At 43.2% G+C, this 24,214-nt stretch overlaps 9 protein-coding genes across 9 annotated transcripts; 3 read left to right on the forward strand and 6 right to left on the reverse strand.

Moving 5' to 3' along the window:
* The first annotated feature begins 1,316 nt into the window (after positions 1-1,316).
* Positions 1,317-3,824, forward strand: BDB00DRAFT_850609 (hexokinase-domain-containing protein). The gene is made up of 4 exons (XM_053125454.1): positions 1,317-1,742; positions 1,850-2,311; positions 2,524-3,237; positions 3,342-3,824. The coding sequence occupies exons 1-4, from the start codon at positions 1,478-1,480 to the stop codon at positions 3,533-3,535; spliced, it is 1,635 nt and encodes a 544-aa protein (XP_052974266.1). The 5' UTR covers positions 1,317-1,477; the 3' UTR covers positions 3,536-3,824.
* Positions 3,825-4,219: 395 nt separating this feature from the next.
* On the reverse strand, positions 4,220-5,083 carry BDB00DRAFT_850613 (translation protein SH3-like domain-containing protein). The gene is made up of 3 exons (XM_053125455.1): positions 4,887-5,083; positions 4,636-4,748; positions 4,220-4,475 (listed from the first exon to the last, which is right to left on the reverse strand). Exons 1-3 carry the CDS (start codon positions 4,900-4,902, stop codon positions 4,293-4,295), a joined length of 312 nt encoding a protein of 103 aa, XP_052974267.1. The 5' UTR covers positions 4,903-5,083; the 3' UTR covers positions 4,220-4,292.
* Positions 5,084-6,617: 1,534 nt separating this feature from the next.
* Positions 6,618-8,700, forward strand: BDB00DRAFT_933074 (uncharacterized protein). The gene is made up of 2 exons (XM_053129107.1): positions 6,618-6,802; positions 6,873-8,700. Exon 2 carries the CDS (start codon positions 6,876-6,878, stop codon positions 8,646-8,648), a length of 1,773 nt encoding a protein of 590 aa, XP_052974268.1. The 5' UTR covers positions 6,618-6,802; positions 6,873-6,875; the 3' UTR covers positions 8,649-8,700.
* A 245-nt stretch (positions 8,701-8,945) lies between these two features.
* Positions 8,946-11,646, forward strand: BDB00DRAFT_850615 (ribonuclease H-like domain-containing protein). The gene is made up of 10 exons (XM_053125456.1): positions 8,946-9,123; positions 9,251-9,519; positions 9,621-9,757; positions 9,863-9,979; positions 10,074-10,179; positions 10,269-10,447; positions 10,525-10,570; positions 10,641-10,719; positions 10,777-10,881; positions 10,968-11,646. Exons 1-10 carry the CDS (start codon positions 9,027-9,029, stop codon positions 11,633-11,635), a joined length of 1,803 nt encoding a protein of 600 aa, XP_052974269.1. The 5' UTR covers positions 8,946-9,026; the 3' UTR covers positions 11,636-11,646.
* BDB00DRAFT_877923 (glycoside hydrolase superfamily) lies at positions 11,647-15,998 on the reverse strand (the record flags this gene model as incomplete). Its single annotated transcript, XM_053127673.1, has 10 exons — positions 11,647-13,420; positions 13,504-13,612; positions 13,678-13,820; positions 13,893-14,139; positions 14,592-14,677; positions 14,769-15,069; positions 15,138-15,348; positions 15,476-15,730; positions 15,809-15,870; positions 15,977-15,998. 10 exons carry the CDS (start codon positions 15,996-15,998, stop codon positions 11,647-11,649), a joined length of 3,210 nt encoding a protein of 1,069 aa, XP_052974270.1.
* Positions 15,999-17,424: 1,426 nt separating this feature from the next.
* BDB00DRAFT_82191 (uncharacterized protein) lies at positions 17,425-18,393 on the reverse strand. Its single transcript, XM_053123432.1, has 2 exons — positions 18,272-18,393; positions 17,425-18,139 (listed from the first exon to the last, which is right to left on the reverse strand). The coding sequence occupies exons 1-2, from the start codon at positions 18,290-18,292 to the stop codon at positions 17,609-17,611; spliced, it is 552 nt and encodes a 183-aa protein (XP_052974271.1). The 5' UTR covers positions 18,293-18,393; the 3' UTR covers positions 17,425-17,608.
* Positions 18,394-18,503: 110 nt separating this feature from the next.
* On the reverse strand, positions 18,504-18,845 carry BDB00DRAFT_850638 (uncharacterized protein; the record flags this gene model as incomplete). The annotated part of the gene is made up of 1 exon (XM_053125457.1): positions 18,504-18,845. A coding segment is annotated over one exon (233 nt), but the record flags the coding sequence as incomplete, so codon positions are not given.
* BDB00DRAFT_82178 (uncharacterized protein) lies at positions 18,626-19,535 on the reverse strand. Its single transcript, XM_053123422.1, has 3 exons — positions 19,230-19,535; positions 18,831-19,144; positions 18,626-18,762 (listed from the first exon to the last, which is right to left on the reverse strand). Exons 1-2 carry the CDS (start codon positions 19,453-19,455, stop codon positions 18,915-18,917), a joined length of 456 nt encoding a protein of 151 aa, XP_052974273.1. The 5' UTR covers positions 19,456-19,535; the 3' UTR covers positions 18,626-18,762; positions 18,831-18,914.
* A 252-nt stretch (positions 19,536-19,787) lies between these two features.
* BDB00DRAFT_850644 (uncharacterized protein) lies at positions 19,788-20,467 on the reverse strand (the record flags this gene model as incomplete). The annotated part of the gene is made up of 1 exon (XM_053125458.1): positions 19,788-20,467. The coding sequence occupies one exon, from the start codon at positions 20,465-20,467 to the stop codon at positions 19,871-19,873; it is 597 nt and encodes a 198-aa protein (XP_052974274.1). The 3' UTR covers positions 19,788-19,870.
* Positions 20,468-24,214: the final 3,747 nt, after the last annotated feature.

The raw sequence follows: 24,214 nt of genomic DNA on the forward strand, positions 1-24,214 counted from the left end.
AAACACATAGCTTGCTGTACGACCGCCCAATTATTTTTAAGTTAAACTTTCGCAGGTCGTCAACAAATAAGCTTTTTTTTTTAACTTTTCGACCATTTAAAGGGCAAGAAAGGTGGAAAGACTAGACATCTTCCATGAGCCGAGCAGACGGCTTCTTGTTTTCATTATTTTTGCCAAGAATTTGGATTTGTTTGTTTGTTTCTCTCGCATTATGGAGGTTCGTAATCGAAAACAAGAAAATTCACGTGTCCTTGTGCACATAGGTCGCATTGATTTTCGGGTTGTGCTGTGTGGGGACGGTGCTAATCTTTGCTTTGATGGGAATAAACCAGTAGTTTGTAAATCAATCAACTAAAGCTATAACCACGACGACACAAAGGCAATGGGATCCGGACGACAACGTTCGATGCTCGGGTAAGATATAGGCCATCCTAGAACAAATAGGCGTATGGGAAGACCCAGCTCATATCAGCAACATGATGTTTCCAGAGATGTAACTGTATCCATACCTCTATTTTTGTGCTAACAGTGAGTGATACAGTAGTATCAGTACATACTCGTATCGTGGCATATGCAGTCGGCAATTCCAGCTATCTTCCATGAGTTACTGCAATGCATTGACATTGACAAATAAAATCACACACGACAACACACATCCTCCTGCTGTAGTTGGTTCGCTGCAGCTGACCATGCGGTGAGAAATTGTTCAAGCACAACACATGGTGCACCCTATGAGATAGAACAATGCATCAAAGCAATGTCTTTTGCTTTTCTTTAATCCAGAAGGCGATGCAATACCGTTTCTTACATGCGCGTGAATATAATATATCATATGTGGAATATCGAGGATAATTACATGGCTAGAGGCTGATGATAAATTAATCGGTGCGTGTATCAAAAAGAGTTGGTATTCGATGACTGACAGAATGCAAAAAAGAAAAACGGAAAAAAGAATGTTGTATCCTGGGAACAGAACCAATCTTGGGCCCCAAAAATCTAGCTCGATTCGTTTCCACGAGTACGAGTTATCAGCATACAGCGGCACGGTTTTCTTTGGCGCTTATCCTCTGCTGGTGTTGCTTGGCTGGACTCTAAGCAGGTGGCCACCAATGCACAGTATATAACATTCGACTGCATGGTAGGATCCTTTCTTTTGCAGGATAAGTTAGAGCGAAACGCAGGTAATATGCGTGCGTGTGTGTGTATGTGTAATATATGAATAAGTGAGGTGACACACTCTCTAACTTTGCATGCTCGCCCAAAAAGAAAAAAAAGGGCGGGAGACTTTTTTTTTCTTTCTCAGCGCCCTTTTTTTTTTGCAACTGACATAGCCGCCTGCTGCAGCATACATACACACGCGCGCGTTTTTTCTTTTTACATATCACACAGTAGATAGAAGAGGTCCCTTCTTCTCTCTTCTTTCTCCCCACGCATACAGACACAGCCCTTTTCCTTCCATAAACAAAGTTTAACGACCATGTCAGCAACGCAGTCCGCTTATCCACACAACAATACAGGTAGCACTGACCATCGAGTACGACGACGATCTAATTCGGCAATGCACTTGGCTCATGGGTCTCCACAGCAACAAGCCGCCGTTGACGATGTTCGGCGGGAGTTTCACGTATCCAATGAGCAGCTTCATTCAATCGTTCACGGGTTCGAAAAAGAAATGGAAGCCGGTTTAGCGGATGTTGAAGGTGGAATGGGTGATCTAAAGATGATTCCTTCTTACGTTATTGGTATGATATTGATACCACTGCTACCCACCTTTCTCTTTATCTATTTGTATAAAAGAGAACAAAAAAAATTGATGGGTCATGCTTGCTTTTCCTTGTCTATTATAAAGGATACCCCACTGGAAACGAACAAGGCACGTATCTGGCGCTGGAAATCAGTGGTGTGGACATTTACGTGTGTCAGGTCGTACTTAAAGGCGAAGGCGGCAAACTGGCGATCAACCAATATCAGTATGAAATACCAGACGACCTGACAGCTGGCAATGATATTGGCATCCTGATCGACTATGTAGCAGACTGTGTATCCGACTTTCAACGAAGAGTATCAGAATCATCATCACATCATCATCATCATCATCACCGACAAGAACAAGAACAGCAGCAGACAGTGTATTCAATGGCTATCAGTCTTGGATTTGCCGTGCGCCAAACTGGGCTCGACCGTGGGACAATCATGGCGCTGGAACATGGGTTTGAATTTCCAAATGTGATCGGCAGAGACGTCGTTGATCTCTTCCACTCTCGTTTCCAAGCAAAAGGATTAAACGTGCGCATCGTTGCCATAGCAAACGGTAATTAGCCCCATTTTATCTTCCAGGTGTCAGTAGGATCTGCTGCTTTATTACAGGAATGGTGAAGGGGGCATTCAACGAGGTCTTTGGCAGAAGACTGGATTGGCATAAAAGTTGTAGAAGATAAATAAGATGTCGTGTGCGCGTTCAAATGAGTGGATGAAGGAATAGAAAGACGATTTTCACTGATAATCAATTCTCTTATCCTAAAGATTCCGTCTGTACGCTGCTAGCACACGCTTATCAACATCCAGCGACGCGTATTGGCATTGTGCATAACATCGGAACCAACTGTGCATATTATGATAAGGTTTGCAATATCAGCAAGTTCTTGGCACAAATCAAGCACCAACAACATCCACAGGACAACAACAGCAACAAGAGCAGCAGCAGTAGTAGTAGCAGTAACAGTATGGAACCCTATTACAACAACGACATGATCATGAACACAGAATGGTGTAACTTTGGCTCACGGCATTTACCCATGTGTCGCTACGACAAACTCGTGGACAATCAAAGCAACAACCGAGGCATCCACATCTTTGAGAAAATGACGACGGGCATGTATCTTGGAGAAATTGTACGGCAAGTCTTGGTCGATCTTGTCAACCGTCAGATACTGTCCTTTCAGATCAACGATGACGAGGAGTGCCTATTGCGAACACCGTACCAGTTTGATACCAGCTACATGTATGTGTGTGAGGCGGATGATGACTGGGAGAATCTCGAAGACACGCGGGTCGTGCTGGAGGAGATGTGCAAGGTCGCCGAAACGACGCAGGCTGATCGGGAGATCGTCAAGAAGGTGTGTGAGCTCGTTGGGCAGCGCGCCGCCATGCTGCTTGGCGCTAATATCGCTAGCGTTGTCAAGCACATGGTCGAGCGTGGGATTGGATTGGATAGAAACAGCGATGGTTTTGCTATTGGTAAGTAGTTGGAAGGGCAGCTCATGTTTTTTTTCCCCATTGTTCATATACATGATATATCCCTATTTGATCTTTTGCTTATGTGAACGCATCGTTTTTTGTAGCCATCAGCGGAGAGGTATACAAGGACTATCCATCATTTCATCCACGAGTATGTGAAACATTAAAAGCGCTGATTCCGGAAGACGTGTCCACCAAGATCTCGGTCGGTATCGTCAAGTTCTCACGGATTGTTGGTGCGGCTATTGTGGCAATGATGGCTGAAAAGATGGACCAGCAGGATGTGGAAATGCTATAGTTGGGCCCTCCCCCAAACAATATTACTTTATAATAATGATATACCGTTCCTCGCCAGCGCCTTCTTTTTTCTCCTTTCTATCGTTCCATCATAGGAATAAGAGTCAAAACAAAAGCTACCTTCTTACGCACACACAAGTACACATACGCTTCCTCTTTTTCTACACACACATATTCGCTTTGTAACTTGTCTACCAATTTTTATATGTCTTTTCTTTACTTGATACCTTTGTAATGGGCCAAACCTGTAAATCTCACTCCATCTTTCTCTCTCTCTCTCTCTCTCTCTCTTGCCCATATTCTTGTACGTTTTGCAAAGAGAGAAAAAAACAGGTTCTTTTCGCATAAAAAATAATAATACTCTTCCATATAATGTCTGCCCTTATTCTCGGCTCACGAATAACAAATGATATACCAAATCAATGATTTTTTTTTCAAAAGAAATATATGTATTTTTTACTGTGCAAACGAATAAAATAGAAACATTTTACTATATGAATATAGTAGTTTAATAAAGTTAGTAATAGTGAAAATAATTGCAAAGCAAATCTATTCAATCCAATGTAAGATATGCTTTACCTGCTGCATAGCTTCGGCCTTGCCCTTGGAGCGGTCCTTGCGATCCAAGATAGCCTGACGACTCTTGTCAATCTTGACCTTGGTAACGACAACGTTGGAGGGATGGACACCAATGGGGACGGAGGCACCTGCAATTTTCCATTTACCACATTTAAGTATATTTCTTTCTTTTGCTGATTTTAAGCTGTTGATTTGCTTTTTTGGACGGCTGTTCTCTTACCGTTAACCTTCTCGCGGTTGACACGGTCAATGTGAATGACCCACTTCTTACGGTAGACCTGGACAACCTTGCCCTCACGGCCCTTCAAGGAACCGCGAACAACCAAAACTTCGTCGTCCTTGCGAACGGGAATGGAACGGGTCTAATAATTGTAATCGAGAGAAAAGAAATTTTAATTGAATGGGTTGGTTGGTATGCACTTTTCGTAATGGATAGAATCGATTGTCGGGGGGCCGCACAAAAAATGTTGCATGCGTGTGTGTGTGTGTTTTCGTGAATTTCGTAAAGAGGTATTCACTCACGTTGTACTTTTCGCGGAGCTCCTTGGAGAGAGCAGAGCTCATAATCTTACGACGCTCGGTCGAGGAAGCGGTGAAATGAGCCTTTCTGCTCTTTCTGCGCGAAGAGCTAACGTCTATACAAATGATAAATCACACACAATGTTTAAAATTCGTTAGTGAATCCATCCATCCAGTGATCCATCCGTTGTATCGACGTATCCATCCGTTCGTCTATGTGATTCCGTTCGTTTTGCTGTTGTTCGATATCTTACCAGCACTGTACTTCATGGTTATGTGCGAAGAAAAAGGAGGGTTTCGTTCTAGCGTATCCACGCACTTGAAGCACTCTCAGGTCCGCTCGCCCTAAATTTCGGTCTCACACCGCTGGGCTCAATACCACACCCACCGGGAAAAAACATCTGAGTTTGACAGAAGCAACGAAAATTGAATAACTAAGCAAAAAGTCAAGGGTGGTTGAAGCAGCCCATTGTTTGATGTATCTTTTCTACTACCTTGGCTCATGGGTTATCTTTTGCTCGAAATGATTTATAATTGAAATGCGCTTACCGTTACAGTGATTACAACAACGTGGGGAATGTTGCTAAGGTTATACAAATTGCCATTTTTTTTTAGCAAAGCTGAAGTCTGATTCAATTGGTTGAGAAGATGGGGTAGGTGAGGTAAGTATCCAGATGGCTAGTTTTTTAAGAGGCACTATCAGAGAAAGGATAGTTGAAATCAATCAAACTACGGTTTTGTTTTTGATTAAGCTAATAATTTATCAAAGATCTTCTGATACAAAACAGCTCAATTGAATATTTCTTATTGTATGTAAACCCGACAATATACACAATGAAGTTATCATGGTCATTGTATCCAAATAGCTGCACATTGACTGCATACTAAACGTCACGCACATATCTACTTCGCGTATACTTGGTGTTTAAATTGATGGCATTCTTAACAAGCGCGTGTGTATCCACTGCTTTCTGTAAATGCAACTTGTCAGCTAACTGCGGACATTACCCAAACTCTCTCACTGTATCCTAATTTCCGCCAAGTGTATACATAATCAGAGAACAAAAGCGAGAATGTATTATATTTTTGCATCTTTATGAGTAAAATGTCATTAAAGTCAAAAGTATTAGTCAGATTAAGGATAGGTCAAAAAAAATTTGATCTACTTCCCTACCATTTTTTTAGAGGTTTTCATATCTACTACATGATTTTGATAAATAGAATCAACCGTCTTTTGAAATAGTAAGAAGCGCAAACAGCGGGTTGTGATGGGCAAACGGAAGTTGTTATGCCAGCTATGTAGTGCGGATCATAAAAGTCAATTTCTTTGAAATCGTAATTATCGCATTATTTGCTACAGTAGCTCACCCTATATATAAGAAATCTGGTTTTTACTCATTACTACTGCCACTAGACAAATTGACCTTCGTAGCAATGGAGCGACAATGTCGATCCATACTTGATGTTTTTGTGATAATGTGATTTACATATTTTATTTTGTTAGGCAGGGATATAACTAAGCTAGACTATTTTTAAACAAATTCTCACCATAAATCCAGTATGCCAAGATGATTTCCTGTCATTTGGCACCTGGCTATCTATGAAATTTAAAACTTTGGTGATTATACAATGAGAAGCTTCCTGATTTTATCCTTTTTCAATAAGCAATCATGCTTGTTTGAGCTCTCAAATCTGGATCAACTGTTCATAAAGAAAGGATATCAACAAAAGACACCCTTGTATACCTGGATCTGGGCTCTTCGAAAGAAAAGACGGAGATGATCTTGCTTATTACTGGCTGAAGCCAACATCAACAGCACTTTGATCTGGTTACACTCTTGTTCCTTAAAGGTGCAAGCTGCTGGTAGCTGTGGAACATCAACGGGCTTTTGGCTTAGCTGTTGAAGGTTGTACGCATCAACGGCGTTACACATGGTATTAAAAAAAAGAAGAGTTGATGAACATACCCCTTGGTAGATAATTCTCTCTTTTCACCACCAACACCACTTTGTTAACCGTTTATCGTTTATCCTGCTACTGTCATATCGTTTTTTGATATTTGTGATATCCTCTTAAGACTATACGTGAAGGCATACGAAACATTGCTGCTTGCTATCATACCGAGAAAGTATCTTGCCGAACGCCTCCATCTTTCTTTCTCTAATAAAAAGTAGGTCTCAACTGCTCAATGTATCAGCGCTTAAAGTCGACATAATGTAACAGTAAAAACTCTATCATAGATCATGTACATTACGTATAATACCGAGCAGTACTCTGATGTCGAGCGATGGTATTCAGAGCCTAAATATGGTCTATTCCAACATACCCGACCACCTCAGCGGTTTTCTACACTGCCAAAACCAGAATTTATGCCAAGCAAACTTCTCCGTGTGTCCGACATGCGCGTAATTCAAGGGTCCAGCGTCAGCGAAGGCTATTGTGCGTTGTCGTATTCTTGGAATTGGTCCGGCGAAATCATCGTGGACGAAGTGACGGGGACAACCAGACGGGTGGATCATGGAAGACATAGAATCATTTTCCCGGCCAAACGGGTACCACGAAGACCAAGGGGACGAAAGCGTAAACCCCGCCGCGTCAAATATGTCCAATTCGAAGGTATCATCCAACAAATATGCAAGGACTTCAATGTCAGGTACATCTGGTATGACCAATGGTGTATCAATCAGGACGACAAAGACGAAAAGATCCGAGAAATAAAGCAGATGCATAAAGTTTATCGCAATGCATACTGTACCGTGGCACTGATTCCGGAATTTTGTTCACGCCATTATCTCGAAACGAAGCCTCTAAAACACCAACCCAATTATCCCAAGCTATATACTTCCCAATGGATGAGACGTGTTTGGACCTTGGAAGAAGCACTACTATCGCAAAGGATACTTTTTGTGGGCCAGGACATCCATTCTTGGTGGTATTTGGTCCAGAGAGTGGCAAACTTACATACGCTCTGTCAGAAGCAACCAGTCTGGAACGTTAGTACTATCCTATACTATGCTCACATACGGACAACCACGAAGGAACACGACAGAGTATTTGCACTTGCCAACCTTCTTCCCGACATCATGAGCAGTATTACGGTCAACTACGATCAGCCAATAGACGACTTGTTGCTCCATTTTTATGGGCTTTTGGCCCAGAAAGACATATCCATCCTGTGTTTTGGGTGTCACAAAGATTACACACGCATCGGCCGGCCAAAGGACGACTTGGCCGAAGCTACTGATGTATCCTTCCAACTCAAGGAACTTTTAACGGGGGCTAAACTCCGGCAGCGTCAGCCTTACACTGTCCCAATCCAGACCCACTGTCAACTCTTGCCAACTTGGACTGGTGTACAAGGAGAGCATATACTTCCTCTTCGCCACGAATATAGCGATTATCCAAAAACAACTTTTAAAAGCTATACTGTTAATGGTGAATTTATGCATGTAACTAGCACAAGTCTTCCATCCAACAAAGATGCTCATGACAGGTGGTTTTCTCCATTCGAACACAAAGATCTTCCACTTGTACCTCAAGGTCCGAGCCATGATGTTAACGGAGAAGAAGTTCGCTGGATTCTCTGTATTTCTGTCCAGTTCCCAGGGAAGGATGTCAGTAAAATCCTGAATCTTTTGATAACGCATGCCTATGAGCTTCCAATCTATGATCAGAAGGGACTCAACAAAAGCCTCCATGATAAACTTTGGCATGTGGCACAGTTTGTGCCGATCAAAAAAGAGAACCTGTTCTGGTGGAATGCTGCTTGGTCCCAGGAGGCTATTGCATGTTTCGAAGACTTTTCTCTGACAGAGCGCGTATATGCTGTCTCCGACGTGGTGATACTATCTGGTGTACAGTTCAAAGATAACTGGCCTGATCGAAAACGCTTCCCGGTTATTGTGCGGGATAAAACAGACAATCGTTACAGAGCTATTGGGACATGCAGGGTTGCAAATCCAGAGTACTTTTTCTCCGGCGTTGTCGTACCCGAAGAAACTTTTGTCATCAAATGATTAGCGTTTTTATATTAACATGTATAGCTCCAAAATTATTGGCAAAAATAAAGAGAAATATCGTTTGCTAAGTAGTAGAATTCGTAAAAGCTTAGTGTTTTCACTAGCGTTATTCTATGGTTTTCATATCATCATACTTACATTACAGTTTTTTTGAGAATCCAGCGTCTCGACGTTGATTCCTAACACCTTTGATGGTTTTAACTACTTATATCCAACAATTGTGCGTAAAACGATACATCGTTAGGGTGTCAAGCGCTGTAAAAGAACAGAAGAAAAGCGGAGTCACTCTTGCCACTGCTGCCTTGAAACGGTGCTTTAACATCCTTCGCACGCGCTTGTTTTAACTACGTCTTCTTGAGTGCTTTCTGTTTCAATATGGAGATTTCTCGGCAGCAGTTTCAATCAAAGATTGAGACCATCCGAGAGGCTATTGAAGAATGCGATTTTATTGCTGTGGACACCGAGCTATCAGGTACGGTTTTTATTTTCGCAAAAAAAAATGGAGCGCGTATTGGTGGCAGTAAAATGAAGAAGCGAAAACTCATAAACAAGCCATGGTGCGTAACGGATAAATGTATCGGTGACTTCGGTTTGTGCAGGTCTTCATCGTCCTGGAGGTAGTAAACGACTTGACACTTTGGACAATCGTTACACTGAATACAAAGAGGCAACGGAACGGTTCCAGATCATTCAGTTTGGCTTCTGCACGTTTACGTGGGACGAGCGCAGTGGTCGGTATATGGCCAAACCGTTCAACTTTTACATTTTTCCAACGGGCACGACAGGTCGGATCCAACCAAATCGTGTTTTCATGACGCAAGCACAAGCTTTTGACTTTCTTGCAAAGCAGTCGTTTGACTTTAATAAGGTACATACATAAACACGTTTTGGTGCGGGGTTCGGTAATATGCAAGTTCTGGAGAAATGCCTATATACTAATACACGCGTAAATATTTGGGTATGTATCAGTGGGTTTATCAAGGCATTCCATATCTCACCGTAACAGAAGAACAAGAGTATATTGCCGAAGCACGAAAAAGAATCCGTGATGATTTGCCGGATATCCGTATTGATGAAAAAGAAAAACTATTTGTCGAGGATGCAAAGTGAGCAATGGGTACAGATCCATAAGCGACGGGAGATTCTTCTTTATTTTAATGTAATAGAGAATCATTAACGCATGAATCTGTTGTATCTCTTTTTGGAAACAGGAAAAAGATCGCGAAATGGGTAGAGAATCCAAAAAAGACTGATGACGAGAGTGGCGTCAACATCTCCACTCGAAATGCGTATCAGCGTCGATTGATATATCAAGAAGTCCGGAAAAGGCAAGTAGATTATGATACAAAGGCCTTCTACTTTGTGTGAGGCATGATAGAGCATATCTAAATTGACTATTTTTCCCCTCTAAAAATCCATTAGTTTCCCAGATCTAACTGCCGAGGGCCGAACTGGCTTCATTCGTATCGTGAGGCTAACTGAAAAGCAGCTCGAAAAACGTACTAATGAACAAATGGCCCGAGTACAGGTAACTGGATTTTCGAAAAAGCTTGGGGAAAAATGAGACTCACGCGTAGTACGTGTTTTTTCACATAATTTTTAATGAACATCTTCAAGAAAGACTGTGACGATGCAGTTGGTTTCCGCAAAGTGATTGACATGATTTCAGCGTCGCGCAAGATGGTCGTGGGCCACAATATGCTACTTGATATCTGTCATATTATTGGCCAGTTTATTCAGCCGTTGCCAGATAATGTCAATGAATTCAAAAAGCTAGCCCATAAGGTGTTCCCTTAGTACGTGGATCAGAGGGAGAGAAAACGATAAGGATGCTGGGAATCGAATTAATCTTACTCACGCGGTTGTTTTATAGTATGGTTGATACCAAGTACATGTGTGCTGCCTCGACTGAATTACAGGTGTGTATATTTTAAGTAATACCATTATTTCCTGCAATATTTTCTATATCACTCACATAACGATATATAGTCACGCATTGGTGCAGGAACTGCATTAGAAAATTTGCGTTTCGAGACCAATCAAGAACTGTTCAAGAATCCATATGTTGGTAAGAACAAGAAATGGAAAAAAGTGCTATATATATCCTGACACTCTTATTTTCTAGATATGAGCATTGAATTTCCTCGATATCTTCATGACAAAGAGCATGAAGCTGGTTATGATGCATATATCACGGGCCTGGTGTTCTTGAAACTACACTCGTACCTTGGTAAGTCGTTTATATCTTAGTGCTTTCTCTTTACAGTAATACCAATGTATAAATAATATGCGACTAAACAATAAGGGTAACGTTAGAAATTCAGGCGAACCCACCGCCACCAAAAGCACCCGAGGAAGAAATAAAGCAAGAAGAACCAGAACCTGTCAAGGAGGAAGTTCCTGAAGAAGAGCGTAAACGTCGAGGCAATACGGATGGGTGGGATGTTTCAGATGAAGAGGGAGAGGATGCAGCCTGGCTTGAAAGTGATAATGAGGACGACCAATTCAATCAAGACGACGAAGAAGATGTATATAACTATGGATCGACACGCTATCCACTCTTCGACCAAGACCGCCAACCAGCATCGGTCATTGCTAACTATGTCAATAAGGTTGTGATGGTCAGAACTGCCTTCCTATACTTTGATTTCATCGACACGGAAACCATCGATCATACAATAGACGCCTTTTACATTACGAGCAGCAACACACAACAACCATCTCCGCTCCCTCAAGCCGATATTTTGGCGCTGTTCGCTGAATATGGCAAGTGCATCATTGATACGGCGGGTGATGACAATGATGCGAGTGCATTTGTTGTGTTTGAAAATCTCAAGGAAGATCCAAATGCTGTCAAGGAAAATGTTTTGAAGGGGCTTGCAGCTGAGGAGATCAAGGATGTACAAATTGAAACCATAGCAAAGTATTATGAAAATGTATTATTATTGAGAAACAATGTTGGACAAGAGATTAATAAAGAGTAAGAAGATTACGCCTAGACGCGTATCTCGAAATCAAATTGTTGTTCGCCAATCAGGATCTTGACAGGACCGTTGTCAATGGTGCCTTGAGGCACATCGTCTAATCCAGTGTAGCGGAACATATCTGCGCCAACTTCAAAATCGACCGTCTTGGACTCGCCTGCAGCTAATTGGATCTTTTCAAAGCCCTTGAGTAATTTGGCAGGTGGGGTCACCAAACGTACTGGCTGATGGATGAACATGAGCACGGTTTCCAAGCCATCGTACGGCCCTTCGTTGGTGACTCGGATCGAGACGGTGCGTGTCATACCAGGTTCCAAAACGCTATTGCTGTCTTCCTTCTCTGCGAGTGTGATGTTGCTGTAAGTAAACTTGGTGTAGCTCAAACCGTGACCGAACTCGTAAAGAGGGTCCCAGACATCGTTGGCTTGGCGCCAGTAGCTTAGGTTAATATCACCAGCGTACTTGGGGTAAGTGTATGGAAGACGACCCGATGGATTAACTTTGCCGAACAAGATTTCACCAATTGCATGGCCACCCCAAGGACCAGGCAAATATGCTTGGACAAGTGCATCGGAATCTTCAGGAATGGAGTCCAACGTGCGTGGACGGCCTTCAACCAGAATTGAGACGACCGGTTTACCGGTACCGGCAAGCATCCTGACCGACTGGGCTTGACCAAGGGGCAATCGAATATCGTGGATGTCACCTGGTGCTTCAGAATACACGTGTTCACCAATGGTTGCTACGATCACATCATAGTCTGCTGCTGCTGCAATCACTTCAGCCATGTTTATATCGTTGCCTTCGATATCGAAGCCTTGCATGTACTCCACAGTCGTGCCCTCAGGCGCAGCAGCACGCACACCATTATGGATGGTTGTGCCGTTGGAATAGAACTGCTCGTCGCTGGTGTTGCCTTGCCAACCATCATCGGTAGCACCTTGCCAATAAATTGTCCAGCCACCAGCCAGATGTGACAAGGTATCGCCAGTTGGACCGACGATCAAGACGCGCTTCGTGTCCTCCTTGAAAGGCAGCACGTCGTTCTCGTTCTTGAGCAGTGTAACAGACTCACGAGCAGCATCGCGTGCAAGCTCAATATCTTCGGGTAAACCAATCGCCAAGTTTGGGTCAACTTTCCAACCGTCAGGCTCCAGCAAGCCAAGGTCCTTCTTCAACTGCAAGAGGCGACCAGCGGATTCATTGATACGCGCTTCGTCAATGACACCGTCCAGCACCAGCTGCTTGAGTTCGTCAAAGAATATGACATCCGAAGGCACCATGGACATATCAACGCTAGTGCTGCCAATCGACAAGCGCACGGCATCACGATGTGAGGCGGCCACTTTGTGGGTCGTATACAAGTTCTCGATTTCAGCCCAGTCTGTTACAAGCATGCCCTTGAACTGCAATTGCTCGCGCAGCATTTCTTGCAAATACTTGTGCGAAGCTACAACCGGCTCACCGTTGACATCAATATAGCTCTCCATGGCTGTGGCAACACCGGCATCAACAGCTTCCTTAAATCCAGGAACGAAATAATCATGCACAATACGATCGGAAACTATGGTCGTGTCACGATCTTGGCCACTGTAAGGGGCTCCATAGGCGATGAAATGCTTCATGGAGGCAGCGACTTTGGAACGATCGGTCTTGTATTTGCCTTGGTAACCACGAACAGCAGCAGCACCCATAACGCCAGACATGTAAGGATCCTCACCAAAGTTTTCAAAAACACGCGCCCATTGTTTGCTCATTGGAATGTCCAACACAGGCGCAAACGTCCTAGTTTAAATATGCGCGGACGTCTTTTTAGCCTTTAACTTTTTTTCTCGCTTGTCCAGATTAGAAGAAAACCAAATCCATACCAGTGCACATTGGCGGCGCGCGTTTCCCTGGCTGTGACTGCAGCAGTATCGTATGAAAGTTTGGGATTGAAACTGGCCCCAAGGTTGACACCATGCGCGAAGATAGTTGCTAAGTTATAGCATTAGTTCCATGCTCCTAGCTAGACAAAAAAGTTGCGTTATGTAAAAGCTTACATTTTGCAACATAGTGAGCACCATGAATGTGGTCCAATCCATAGATAATGGGAATTTTGTAGGTGGAGTTCACACCCAACGTGATCTCTTGGATTTCTTCGATGGTCTTGGCATACTCTTGATGGTCAAAGTTGATACCATCCCTGAGGTACAAGATACATGTCAGCATTATCTTACATAGTATAGAGAATTTCTTCTGTCTTTGCTAAACTTACCGTGCCAACTGGTTTAGGTAGGATCCTACATAGTAGTTCTGGGCATAGTGCTCCACGGCTGTTCTGTTGAGCACGCCATCTTCACCCAGGACCAAATCTTGATTGATCTGAGTCATTTGGCCGATTTTTTCTTCCAAAGTCATGCGTGACACCATTTCCTGAACATCCGCGTCTAATTGATCGCTAGGACGGTCGTATTCTTCAGCTTCGAGCGTGCCATAGCCAAGCGTGCTTTCTTGGCCCATAGCTAATGGGAGTACAAGGGTTTGGAGGGATAATGCGATACTACCCGCGATTATACCGAGTGAACGCATTATGTGTATAATAGATCTTTGGAAAAAAAGTTCGAAAAGGAAAGGAGGAAAGACGCGTCGATTTAATCGAAGAAATTGGGTCTATTTTAATTATATAATAAGAAGACGAAGAAAAGAAGAAAGGACAGAAATATACATGTGTACGTTTGTTTTCAAATGGAACGAGGAAGAACGCAAGATTTTTTGTGTTTTGTAAGTGTGCATACATTGCACACATACACAACGTATGTGCATGCAACACACATTCCCCGGGATAGTACGAATCAAAGAGAGAAATGACAACAAAGATGTGTCAGGGGATGGTGGGTGTTACGTGCATACGAAATATTTGATATAATATTTACAGAGATACGTGTTCCTGGGTGTGGTTGGAAAGATATCGTACCAGGACCAGCGTTTGTTCGTACACCAAAAAATTGAGGGAATGAATTCTGATTGGCAGGTTGTTGTTTAATCATTAAAGCATCTAGCCTATCAAAGTGCACACGCCAATTACCCCTTCAAGTCCCTTCCCTCCCCCCAGCCCCTTTACCCATGTCTAAATGCGAAAATTATCACTTACGGAAAAGCACGTAACAGAGTGACAGCAATGCCACGATAAAAACCAGTTGGTCCACGGGACTTATAAATATCACGTACACAATGCATTGTGCTTTTATATGTTGGTTGCTGTGCCAGAATCTCCTTCTGCATCAAGGATTTGACAAGATCGATAGGGAACACCGCAAGCCAGCAAAGAATGCCACACACGCCTCCTGCCAGAAACTGTGTCATGGGCCCTGCTGTCCTCTCAGGTCCAGAAAGAAGGAACTTGGTTGTCTCATAGCCTCCAAAATATACACCAGTGCCGATTACATCTCGCACTATTACATAAACCAACCAATCATACCAATGAGCTCATTGTCCCCTGATAGAAAATATAAAGACTTACCAAAATGCAAACCGAATCCGCTCCATAAACCACGTATTCCCTTTAACCGAACAATCTCTTTTGCTGAATGCCAGCTCGATGTGGCTTTTGGTAGATTACATTTGATACCCTGTTTTTTCCTATTTTCACGGACAACAGTAGCACCTGTCGATATACTGCTGGCCTGCAACAATAAAAATTCGAGCTGTTTATGGATCTTGACCAGTTCAAACTATTTGGCGTTTGAGACACGTTATTACACGGATGAATATAAGTCCATCCTTCTTCCTCCTCCCAACATGAAAAAGGGTTAAGATACAAACTGGACAACTAAAAGTAGCAATAAATGCGCCACTAACGGCGCCACCGAGGGTTGATATGGACATCACAGGACCTAATTCATCTCGTTTCAAATAAGGAAATCTTGATTTGCAGAAAGATTTTGTTTCTTCGTACACGGAGAACGAGATGGATTTGATGATGCTGACTGTGACAAGTGGTGGCAGTACTCCTCGAAAGAATCCACGCACACCTTCTTCTCGATACGTCTGTCGGACACATGCTGTAATTGAACCGTAAGGTTCTGTTTGCATTCGAGTTTTCACTGAATCAAACTAAACATGTATATTGTTATCAAGCAAGAAGCCTTGTTACTCTGTTCGTGTTTCCATATTACATAATATTATACGCACTGGATAGCCAGCAATGACACCCACAACTGCTGCCGAGGAGGCAGCAATTACGGTCTTGTTGCCTTTTTTAAGAAAAATTACGTGTAGTCGTTAGTCAAATAAACTGTTGTCTGTTTTAAGGCGTGCCACTAGTAACCCTTTAATTATTTCTTGTGTGTAAGCTCTTACTCCAAAGTAACTCTCGGAACATGGACTGGTATGGTAACGGATGCACGGCATTGTTGTTCGGTTCGCCAATCGATGTCACTATAAAGTAAACAGCAATAGCAGGAATGTGACATTACTATGAGAAGGTGCTATTCGCTGTGTTTAATGCTGTCCTTTGTCTATTATTTTGTATGACAGAGTCGAAAAGAATAATAAACGAGAAACTTACTCCTTCTGGAAAAGGGGCGACAATCGATGTCAAGATATTGATCGCAACGCGGTTATTTAATTTAAATTTGGACAAAGAAAGCTTGCTGTGTTGGATTAAAGAAAGGAAAAACGCAAAGCGTAAACTTGTTTTCGTGTATTATTGGGTGTCGTAATGGAGATGGTAAACGGGTAGAGAGAGAGAGAGAGCGTGTGTATGCTCACGCGCGTATACTCTTTTACTTTGGTTACGATGCCAAAAAAAAATCGCAGAGGATAAATTTTTATGCGCTATATTAGGAGCGGCATGAAGACGTACTACTGTGAATCCCCCCTGCAACGAATCACCAACGCACGAATCATAATAAGTACATAATTGAGCGTCATATAATTCGTTGTCGTTCTTGAGGAAAGTAGTACAATAGAAGGTGGTACCAGAGCAAAAGTCCCGGACCCACTTTCTGTTTTCCTTTCACTCGGTCGTTAACAGTAAGACTGATGCATAACAGTGTAATACGTAATACTGTAGGGATTCCCTTTTGTTACCAGATCGACAAGAAACCTCTTCTTCTTTACACTTGATATGACGTAGCTATTGTTGGTGAGAATACTCCATGAGCACTCCTTTCTTCTGTCACCAATGTTGGTTGACGGCAGTTGTGTATATGACAGCACAATGTATATAAACGCGCGTCTCAAGTTTAGTCGACTGACTAGCAAAAAACTATAATAAAAGACGACGCAGAGAGGTTGCATGTTTACTACGATATGTACTTGAGCGTTTGGTAAAGCGCGACTGAAATAAAGTGTTCTTGTGAGGCTTACGTATAGGGATACTGCAAACAATAACTTCTCTTCTTATTTACGAAGGACATAATTAAAGTATCGGATTGAAAAACTTTATTAAAAATGTAAGATCTAGTGTAATCCTCCATATATTAGTAAGGTTTCGTCCAGTTTTCGTTGAAACAACTGCAGGTTCGCCAGGTTCTATTCGTTCAGTCTTGATTTTTGCAGTTGCTCGTGTTGTCGTCATTCCTGGTAGTTTGCTCGTTATTATTCTTGCTACTTTAGCGTAATGATGTTGCAACTTGAAACCATATCATAGGACGTGTCATTTTAGCTTCTATTTGATGATCTTGATTCATTCTTTCGCACAGATGCCTTTTTGTATGTCATGTTGCCACGGATCTTGGCGCAGATACAGTAAAATCAAACTGCTATGATGTCGAACGTTTGGTTCGATCCTAGCTGGCGTCATTTTGGCACTGCAGATCCTCTTTAGTTGCTGATTTTATTGACCAGCTCAGGATTCCTTCCATGCCGATGCCCACAGGTCAACGACTGCTGTCCAATTCGCGCAAAAGACACGTGTCGTCTTTTTGTCTCGGTCGTTTTGTCCACCCACAATAGTTGATGTCAGAGTTTGTACACGATGACTTGCAGTTAATTCGCCCATGCAAGTTTTGAATGTATGTACCGCCTTTTGATGAGGATCTTGAGTGCAGATACCAGTATCCGTTTGGAGAGTACTTGTCGCCATAGCATCACCAGTAGATAGTAAATCTGCTCCTTCCCTAATATGTCGATTCGTCGTTTGAATGGATGTTGCTTGTCCTTGGACGCACGCTTGTTCGATGTCGTTGTCGCTGTCGTTGGTGTTGTTGTAATGATCAAGAACGTCAGATCAGAAAAAAAACCGTCAAAGAAATTTCGCATAAGGTGTATATGATCATGTGCTGCCAATAGACTGATCAAGCCAAAGACGGAATTCTGCCAATCCTCGATTCGAAACCAAGCCCAGGAAATCTGTTGCCACCAGTATCGGCATAACCACCATGACTGCTCGTCAGATTCATCCACCAATACCACAAGAGACGGCATGGTCAAGCCAAAGACGGGATTCTGCCAATCCTCGAATCGACACCAAGTAAGAGAGGTTGTTTGTACTCGGCTAGCCTCGAAATCTGACGCCACCTGTAGCAGCATAGTCATCATGACTTTCCGTCAGATTCATCCATCAAAACCACGTGAAATGGCATGATCAAGCCAAAGACGGGATTCTGTCAGTCCTCGATTCGAAACCAAACCCTGGAACTCTGACGCCACCTGTAGCAGCACAATCATCATGATTCATCCACCAACACCACACAAGACGATGTGATCAAGCCAAAGACGGGATTCTCCCAACACCCCGAATTTTTTACTCGGCTAGCCTGGAAAGCTGACACTTTCCATCGCGGCGTACTACACACACCGCTGGCCAAACACCCCAGCCCGGACACCCCAGCTTCAGAAATCCCCGAGGCAAAGGTGAAGGAAGGAGTTGGACTTACATGACGTGACACTGACTACAACCGGTGGGGGATCCAGGATATGGAAAGGGCGAGGATAACTCCGGTTGAGCGGGTGGCGGGGATTGGAGGAACAACATTGCTCTGGTACAGGTAGGACTTCTGCAGGAACACCATCCACATGAGCTGGAACTGACAGGAATGACAACCCCGGGAAAGGAATAAATTCCTAAGTTTCTAGGAGCCTTCTTCAAACCACATCCGAGGTGAATGCAGTATGAAGAAGGTAACAAGGAAAGGAAAAAGCTTATATCAGTTAGTAAGCCTCTTCTTATAAAGATGGTTGTAGGTATTAAAGAAAGCATAGTACGTACCGTAATTATACAAGCTCGATTGGGTTGTCATTTGCTGTCAAGAATCGCCGCTGTACATGTGACTCGATGGTATATTCCCGCTGCCTACACAACCAGAGCGTTGTTCCCCTCCCCACCACCGGCTCCACCATCATCGCTATCCCCATGTGCCCCTCCATATCCCTTCAACCCCCGGTGGCTGCAGCAGTGCCGCCGCCACTGCCAACTCAATCCTGCCTTTACCTCAAAGAAACATCCACTGAGATGACCGGACCGCTCCCCAACGCCTGACGAAGGCGGAAACCGCCAGACACCACCGAACAACAGAGTACGCTCTACTTGAAACGAGATGATAATATTATTGGTTAGTATTCTATGCAGATCAAGCAAATAGGGCTCAACACAAGATCGAATATTTACCCCAGCAGAACGCACGCAAACAGACACCGGAAAACAAGAAGAAAAAAAGCGGAGCAAATGGAGACGACGGCAGTAACGGCGGAAAGTGATGGACAGCACCAGGAAAAAGGGACGAAGACAGCATAAGTGGCATAGGTGGCATAGGTGGGCATAGGTGGGCATAGGTGGCATAGTGCGCGGAATTCGTCCTTCGCGGCTTTCTCTTCGTCGTACGTTTGCGCGGCATCGACCTTCGCGGCTTCGGCGTCGTACTTGTGCGCGGAATGCGTCGTCCTTCGCGGCTTTCTCATCGTCGTACTTTGCGCGGCACCTCCCTCGCGGCTTCGTCGTCGTACTTGTGCGCGGAATGCGTCGTCCTTCGCGGCTTTCTCGTCGTCGTACTTTGCGCGGCACCTCCCTCGCGGCTTCGGCGTCGTACTTGTGCGCGGAATGCGTCGTCCTTCGCGGCTTTCTCATCGTCGTACTTTGCGCGGCACCTCCCTCGCGGCTTCGGCGTCGTACTTGTGCGCGGAATGCGTCGTCCTTCGCGGCTTTCTCATCGTCGTACTTTGCGCGGCACCTCCCTCGCGGCTTCGTCGTCGTACTTGTGCGCGGAATGCGTCGTCCTTCGCGGCTTTCTCGTCGTCGTACTTTTTTTTTGTTCACGCGCGCTCTGTGGCAGCACCTAGCTCCTGATCATCGTCAGATCGAGGAGGTGGCGGGAAGGGACGCGGCGAGGAATCGGGGCAGAGGTACGGTAGGACGGACTTGAGCGAGAATGTGATGGGAGGCAACGGATGGAAGTGGTTGACGAGCTTCCACAAGACAAAAGTAACGAAAAGCACAACTGTGCAAGCCAGAAGAACAGCAATCTTAGCAACAAAGATCACATCGTAACGCGCATTCTCGTAACCCGGGACGGTGAAAATGATGACCATTGCACTGATAAAGCAGGCCCACAAGGGGTGGTACACTGCGAATCTCACAATAAAGGCAAGGGCAAAATTGACGAGAAGGAAAATGAGGGCAACAACGGTGCGGAAAGCGGCTAAACCGCATTGGTTCTTGCTCGGCATCGTCATGCTGGGGATGGTGAAGGTGGGCATCGTCATGCTGGGGATGGTGATGGTGGGCATCGTCATGCTTGAGAAGATTGACTTACTGCTTGTCTTGCGCGACTTGCTCTTGCGCGACTTGCTCTTGTGAGACTTGCTCTTGTGAGACTTGGAGGACTTGGTAGATTCGCTCATGTGGGACATGGTAACTTGAAAAACGCGGGTGAAGAAGAAAAAAAAAGGAAAAACGACTCTTTTTATGACCATGAGAGCAAAAACAATTCAAATCCCGCTGAACGCGTGACGTAACAACTTTTTTTTTGCTCGTTTTGAGCGTAGACAAGATACTCGTTAGGGAAAAAAAGTGAACAAGTAGAAGGGGCAATGAAGGACGAGTGCTATTGTTGTCATCGTTATATGGCGCTGCTATGGCGTCGCTTTATGCGTGGAATGTTTCACATACGGGTCTCCGCTTAGATCTTCCAGGCACCGTGTCAAGGTTTCTTGGCCAGTGCGTCAGCGAGAAGGGAACTTGGTGATTACATAATACGATGGTAACAGTAACTTTACAATAGAAACACCGCAAATGTTGTTAGCCACAAGTCAGGGTAGTTAAGATATGCACAGGCATCTGTTAGCAGCAACGATCGAATTATTACCACTGGACTTTTGAGATCTTGTGAGAATCGTCCGCTTCCACTTTTGAGTTATTCAAATTATCTTATAGGCCTGACGTATTTATATAAAACGTTCGAAGTCTATAAGGTATGCCAGTAGTTTTCACTGTTTTTAAAAAGAAATGCTTCCTTTGGTTCACGAATGTAGAGGAAACAAGGAGCTGAAGGCGAAGAGGAAAGGGTGGGCATATTGGAACGTATAATGTAACGGCTACATATGTAATACTTGCTATCTAGATGTCTTGTCGTGAGATTGTATAAGAGTCATGCAACGAATTCCTTTCCTCCCGATCGAAATTAGCACATGGTAGAGACAAAGCGCAGTAAATTGGTAGTCAGAAGCTTCTTATACCATGATATGTCGATATATAATCCGGGAAGTCCTGTCGCTAAGGCATCCTACTTAATAGACTGATACTACTGTCATTTTGATCCGGAAATTCAACGGCGGAATTCTATATGAAGAATAACGCTGTGGAAGAGAGCTATTAAGTATGGATCAGTGCCTATATGTGAAATAATAACACAAACGCTGGAAGACAAGCGTGACGACATTTTGGAAATGTGTAGATGATGCATGTACGTTTAAGCTACGCAGCTTTGGTGTGAGTGTTGCAAAATAACTGAGATTTCTTAGCGTGCTTCAACATTTATTCATCCAAAGTACACCACAGGCTGCTACTCCGTGCCCTTCAGAGCGTTGTGCATATATTTTTAGTAATCTACCAGCCTAAAGTCATCTTTTGGTGCAGTCCTCAAGACACTTTCATGATTAGACGTAGTATGCTGTCCACGTAATATGTACAGCAGCACGTTCATCATGCTGCTAGCCATTGCAAGAAGTCTGTATTCTATTATACGGTACTCTTGCGATGTAATTATATACTCCCATTCTCATTTTCTGAGCAAGTGGTAGATATGGTAGGAATCATTCTCTTGCTTTGTTACATAGAAAGCATGGTAGTATTGATTGCGTGAGAAACATATTGATCATCATCGTTCTGAGATATGTCGTTTCACTGGATTCTTAGGGGAAAATCATAACCATACAAATCGCCCTCTTACAGTGATATCATAGCTCCATTTCTAATGTCACCTCTTATGAAGGCTACTCTGACTACTACTTCACATCCAAACATCTTTGTACAAAGTGTAGTTTTATGGCTCATTATGTATAACGATGTAGCCCAGGATAACTGCTTTGCAATTTATAATGTCAAAGTATTGTGAGATATACAGAAGAAGAGTTGCGTTGCAGGTACCTTACTTGAAAATATAGCCACACTTTAGCTCCTAATCCTTTCGCTTTCATTTAACATCAGTATTGACATACTACATACATGGTGAGCCTTTGACAGTCGTTCTTCGGAAACTCACATATGGTTACAAACACTGATTTTCTTTTCGTTGAAAAAAACATCATTTATGTTTGTACCGAATTTAGAGCTTTATTTGTAATTATATATATATATATATATATATATATATGCATTTCTAATCTAGGTGATGTTTTGACTTGAGTACTTATAAAAAGAGTCGTTTAGTCCTGCAGCTGTTAGTAAATTCACGTCCTAAGTAATGATAGCCCCCTGTTCTTTTTTGTTTTTTTTTTGCTTGTTTTTTTAAAGATCTATACAAAAGTACTAGTACAGGCACTTCGCTGCTTGGTTCTGCCTTTCTGTCTTGATGTGTTGTCGATTTTTCAGTACCCATATTGCCGTCAGTTTGTCTGTTGTTTTTTTTTGAGCCACGAACCGTATTTTCGCATTTCCTAGTTGATCATCTTGACTTCGCTCTTTTGCATAGACGGCGTTGTCCTGAGTTGCGACTTGAAAGTTGATCTCCTATGCTTCGAATCTATGTCTTGCACTGATGATTGTTGAGGTTATTTTGGCGATGGAAATAGTCTTAGACCTAAACAGATGAACGTCAAAGAGCTTTTTATGTTAGATAGTGACGATTAGATGAAATTTGAGCACCTGTTGCTGTTTTCTGTTTGTACGTACTGTCAATATTACCAATCCCTTCGCTCGTCCTGTGGAGTTTAACTTGATGGCGTGTTTGTGTTTGCCATGGCTTGACGTTGTTTTTGTGTATGATGTGGATAATAGAATTGGCTGTTCTGCGTGTTGATTTCTCTTTGTTTTGTTGATGGTTCCTGAATATGCTTGTATAACATATCTGTCAAGACTTGTTTTAACGCTGCTGTTGTGCGTGTGATATGAATAAGCCCATTCGATGATACGACTGATGTCCTCTTTTGTGTGCCTTCTTGGCCTCGTGCTCCATCAAACGTCAGTGACGCCTTTTCGTTTCTCGACATTGGCTTTTGCTTCTTCCATTGCCTTGAGCTTCGCGTTTTGTGTTACAGACTTGGTTTTGCTGATTACTGTATATTTTTCTAAACTTATACTAACACTACTTTTTTTTTCTGCTCTCTTTTTTTCGATTTCTTGCTTTTTTTGGGGGGCCATCATTACATAGAAAATAACTTACTAGCAATCTGTCAGACAAAGAATAGGTGTAAATTTTGGCGGATCTTGATTTGTGGAGAGAGGCCTTCACTAATAAAGAAGATAGAGTAAAATCACAGTGAGCACAAGTGTTCACAAAAGTAATGAGCATAAAGTGCGTTGATTTTCCTTACCACGATACTACTATACGTGCTTGTTCTCCTTTTTGATTTGCACTATCATTCACGACTGGAATAGAGACTGCCACCATCTCTCTCTAGTGATGTTTCTTGTTGCTGCCAACGCATGACAAGGAAAGGATGATAACAAGTGTCCTTCCTTGTCTGCATCGTGCCCGACTAGATCAGTCGCTGTTTTCACTATTAGATTTATTTGAGCTTGATAAGTATGTATTCCCAGTGGTACTAATTGCATCATATTTCTGTTTCAGCCTCACATCATCGACATTCAGATTACCTGTGTAGTTCTCCTACTAATGATTGTATTGCTGCCGTAAACCAATGAGTATGCTTGGAAGTCCATAGTGTGTAGATCTTGAGCACATGTCTTGTCTTGTTCTTCTGTGCGTCAAGAGACTTTGATTGTTTCCCTCGTCGTGTAGTGTTTTTCGGATGCGCTTTAAAGCCACTGCTTGCTTGTTGTTGTATATATGACAGTTGTATATGGATGACGTGCCAGCTTCGTTCCGCCATCGAAGGTATCATAGTGCCGTCGTGTCGTTCGATCAATCACTTGCTGATACTGTCCTTAGAGACAATGTCTTGATTGATGCCCTTGGGCATTTTTTTTTGTTTTTGCTG

The sequence above is a fragment of the Zychaea mexicana genome, assembly GCF_025766255.1.
Source record: "Zychaea mexicana strain RSA 1403 chromosome Unknown BDB00scaffold_120, whole genome shotgun sequence".
In the NCBI taxonomy this organism is placed as follows: Eukaryota; Fungi; Mucoromycota; class Mucoromycetes; order Mucorales; family Lichtheimiaceae; genus Zychaea; species Zychaea mexicana.

Coding starts and splice junctions, on each gene's coding strand:
- BDB00DRAFT_850613 (XM_053125455.1), bottom strand. Junction 4,476..4,635: donor AGCTCCGCGAAAAGTACAAC/GTGAGTGAATAC, acceptor TACAATTATTAG/ACCCGTTCCATTCCCGTTCG.
- BDB00DRAFT_82178 (XM_053123422.1), bottom strand. CDS start 19,455: ATGCCGCGCAAACGTACGACGAAGAGAAAGCCGCGAAGGACGAATTCC. Junction 19,145..19,229: donor TTTGCGTGCGTTCTGCTGGG/GTAAATATTCGA, acceptor CGTTTCAAGTAG/AGCGTACTCTGTTGTTCGGT.
- BDB00DRAFT_933074 (XM_053129107.1), top strand. CDS start 6,876: ATGTACATTACGTATAATACCGAGCAGTACTCTGATGTCGAGCGATGG.
- BDB00DRAFT_82191 (XM_053123432.1), bottom strand. CDS start 18,292: ATGATGATTGTGCTGCTACAG. Junction 18,140..18,271: donor TGATGATTGTGCTGCTACAG/GTGGCGTCAGAG, acceptor ATGCTGCTACAG/GTGGCGTCAGATTTCGAGGC.
- BDB00DRAFT_850609 (XM_053125454.1), top strand. CDS start 1,478: ATGTCAGCAACGCAGTCCGCTTATCCACACAACAATACAGGTAGCACT. Junction 1,743..1,849: donor GATTCCTTCTTACGTTATTG/GTATGATATTGA, acceptor TCTATTATAAAG/GATACCCCACTGGAAACGAA. Junction 3,238..3,341: donor CAGCGATGGTTTTGCTATTG/GTAAGTAGTTGG, acceptor CGTTTTTTGTAG/CCATCAGCGGAGAGGTATAC.
- BDB00DRAFT_850615 (XM_053125456.1), top strand. CDS start 9,027: ATGGAGATTTCTCGGCAGCAGTTTCAATCAAAGATTGAGACCATCCGA. Junction 9,758..9,862: donor CTATTTGTCGAGGATGCAAA/GTGAGCAATGGG, acceptor TTTTGGAAACAG/GAAAAAGATCGCGAAATGGG. Junction 10,180..10,268: donor AACAAATGGCCCGAGTACAG/GTAACTGGATTT, acceptor AACATCTTCAAG/AAAGACTGTGACGATGCAGT.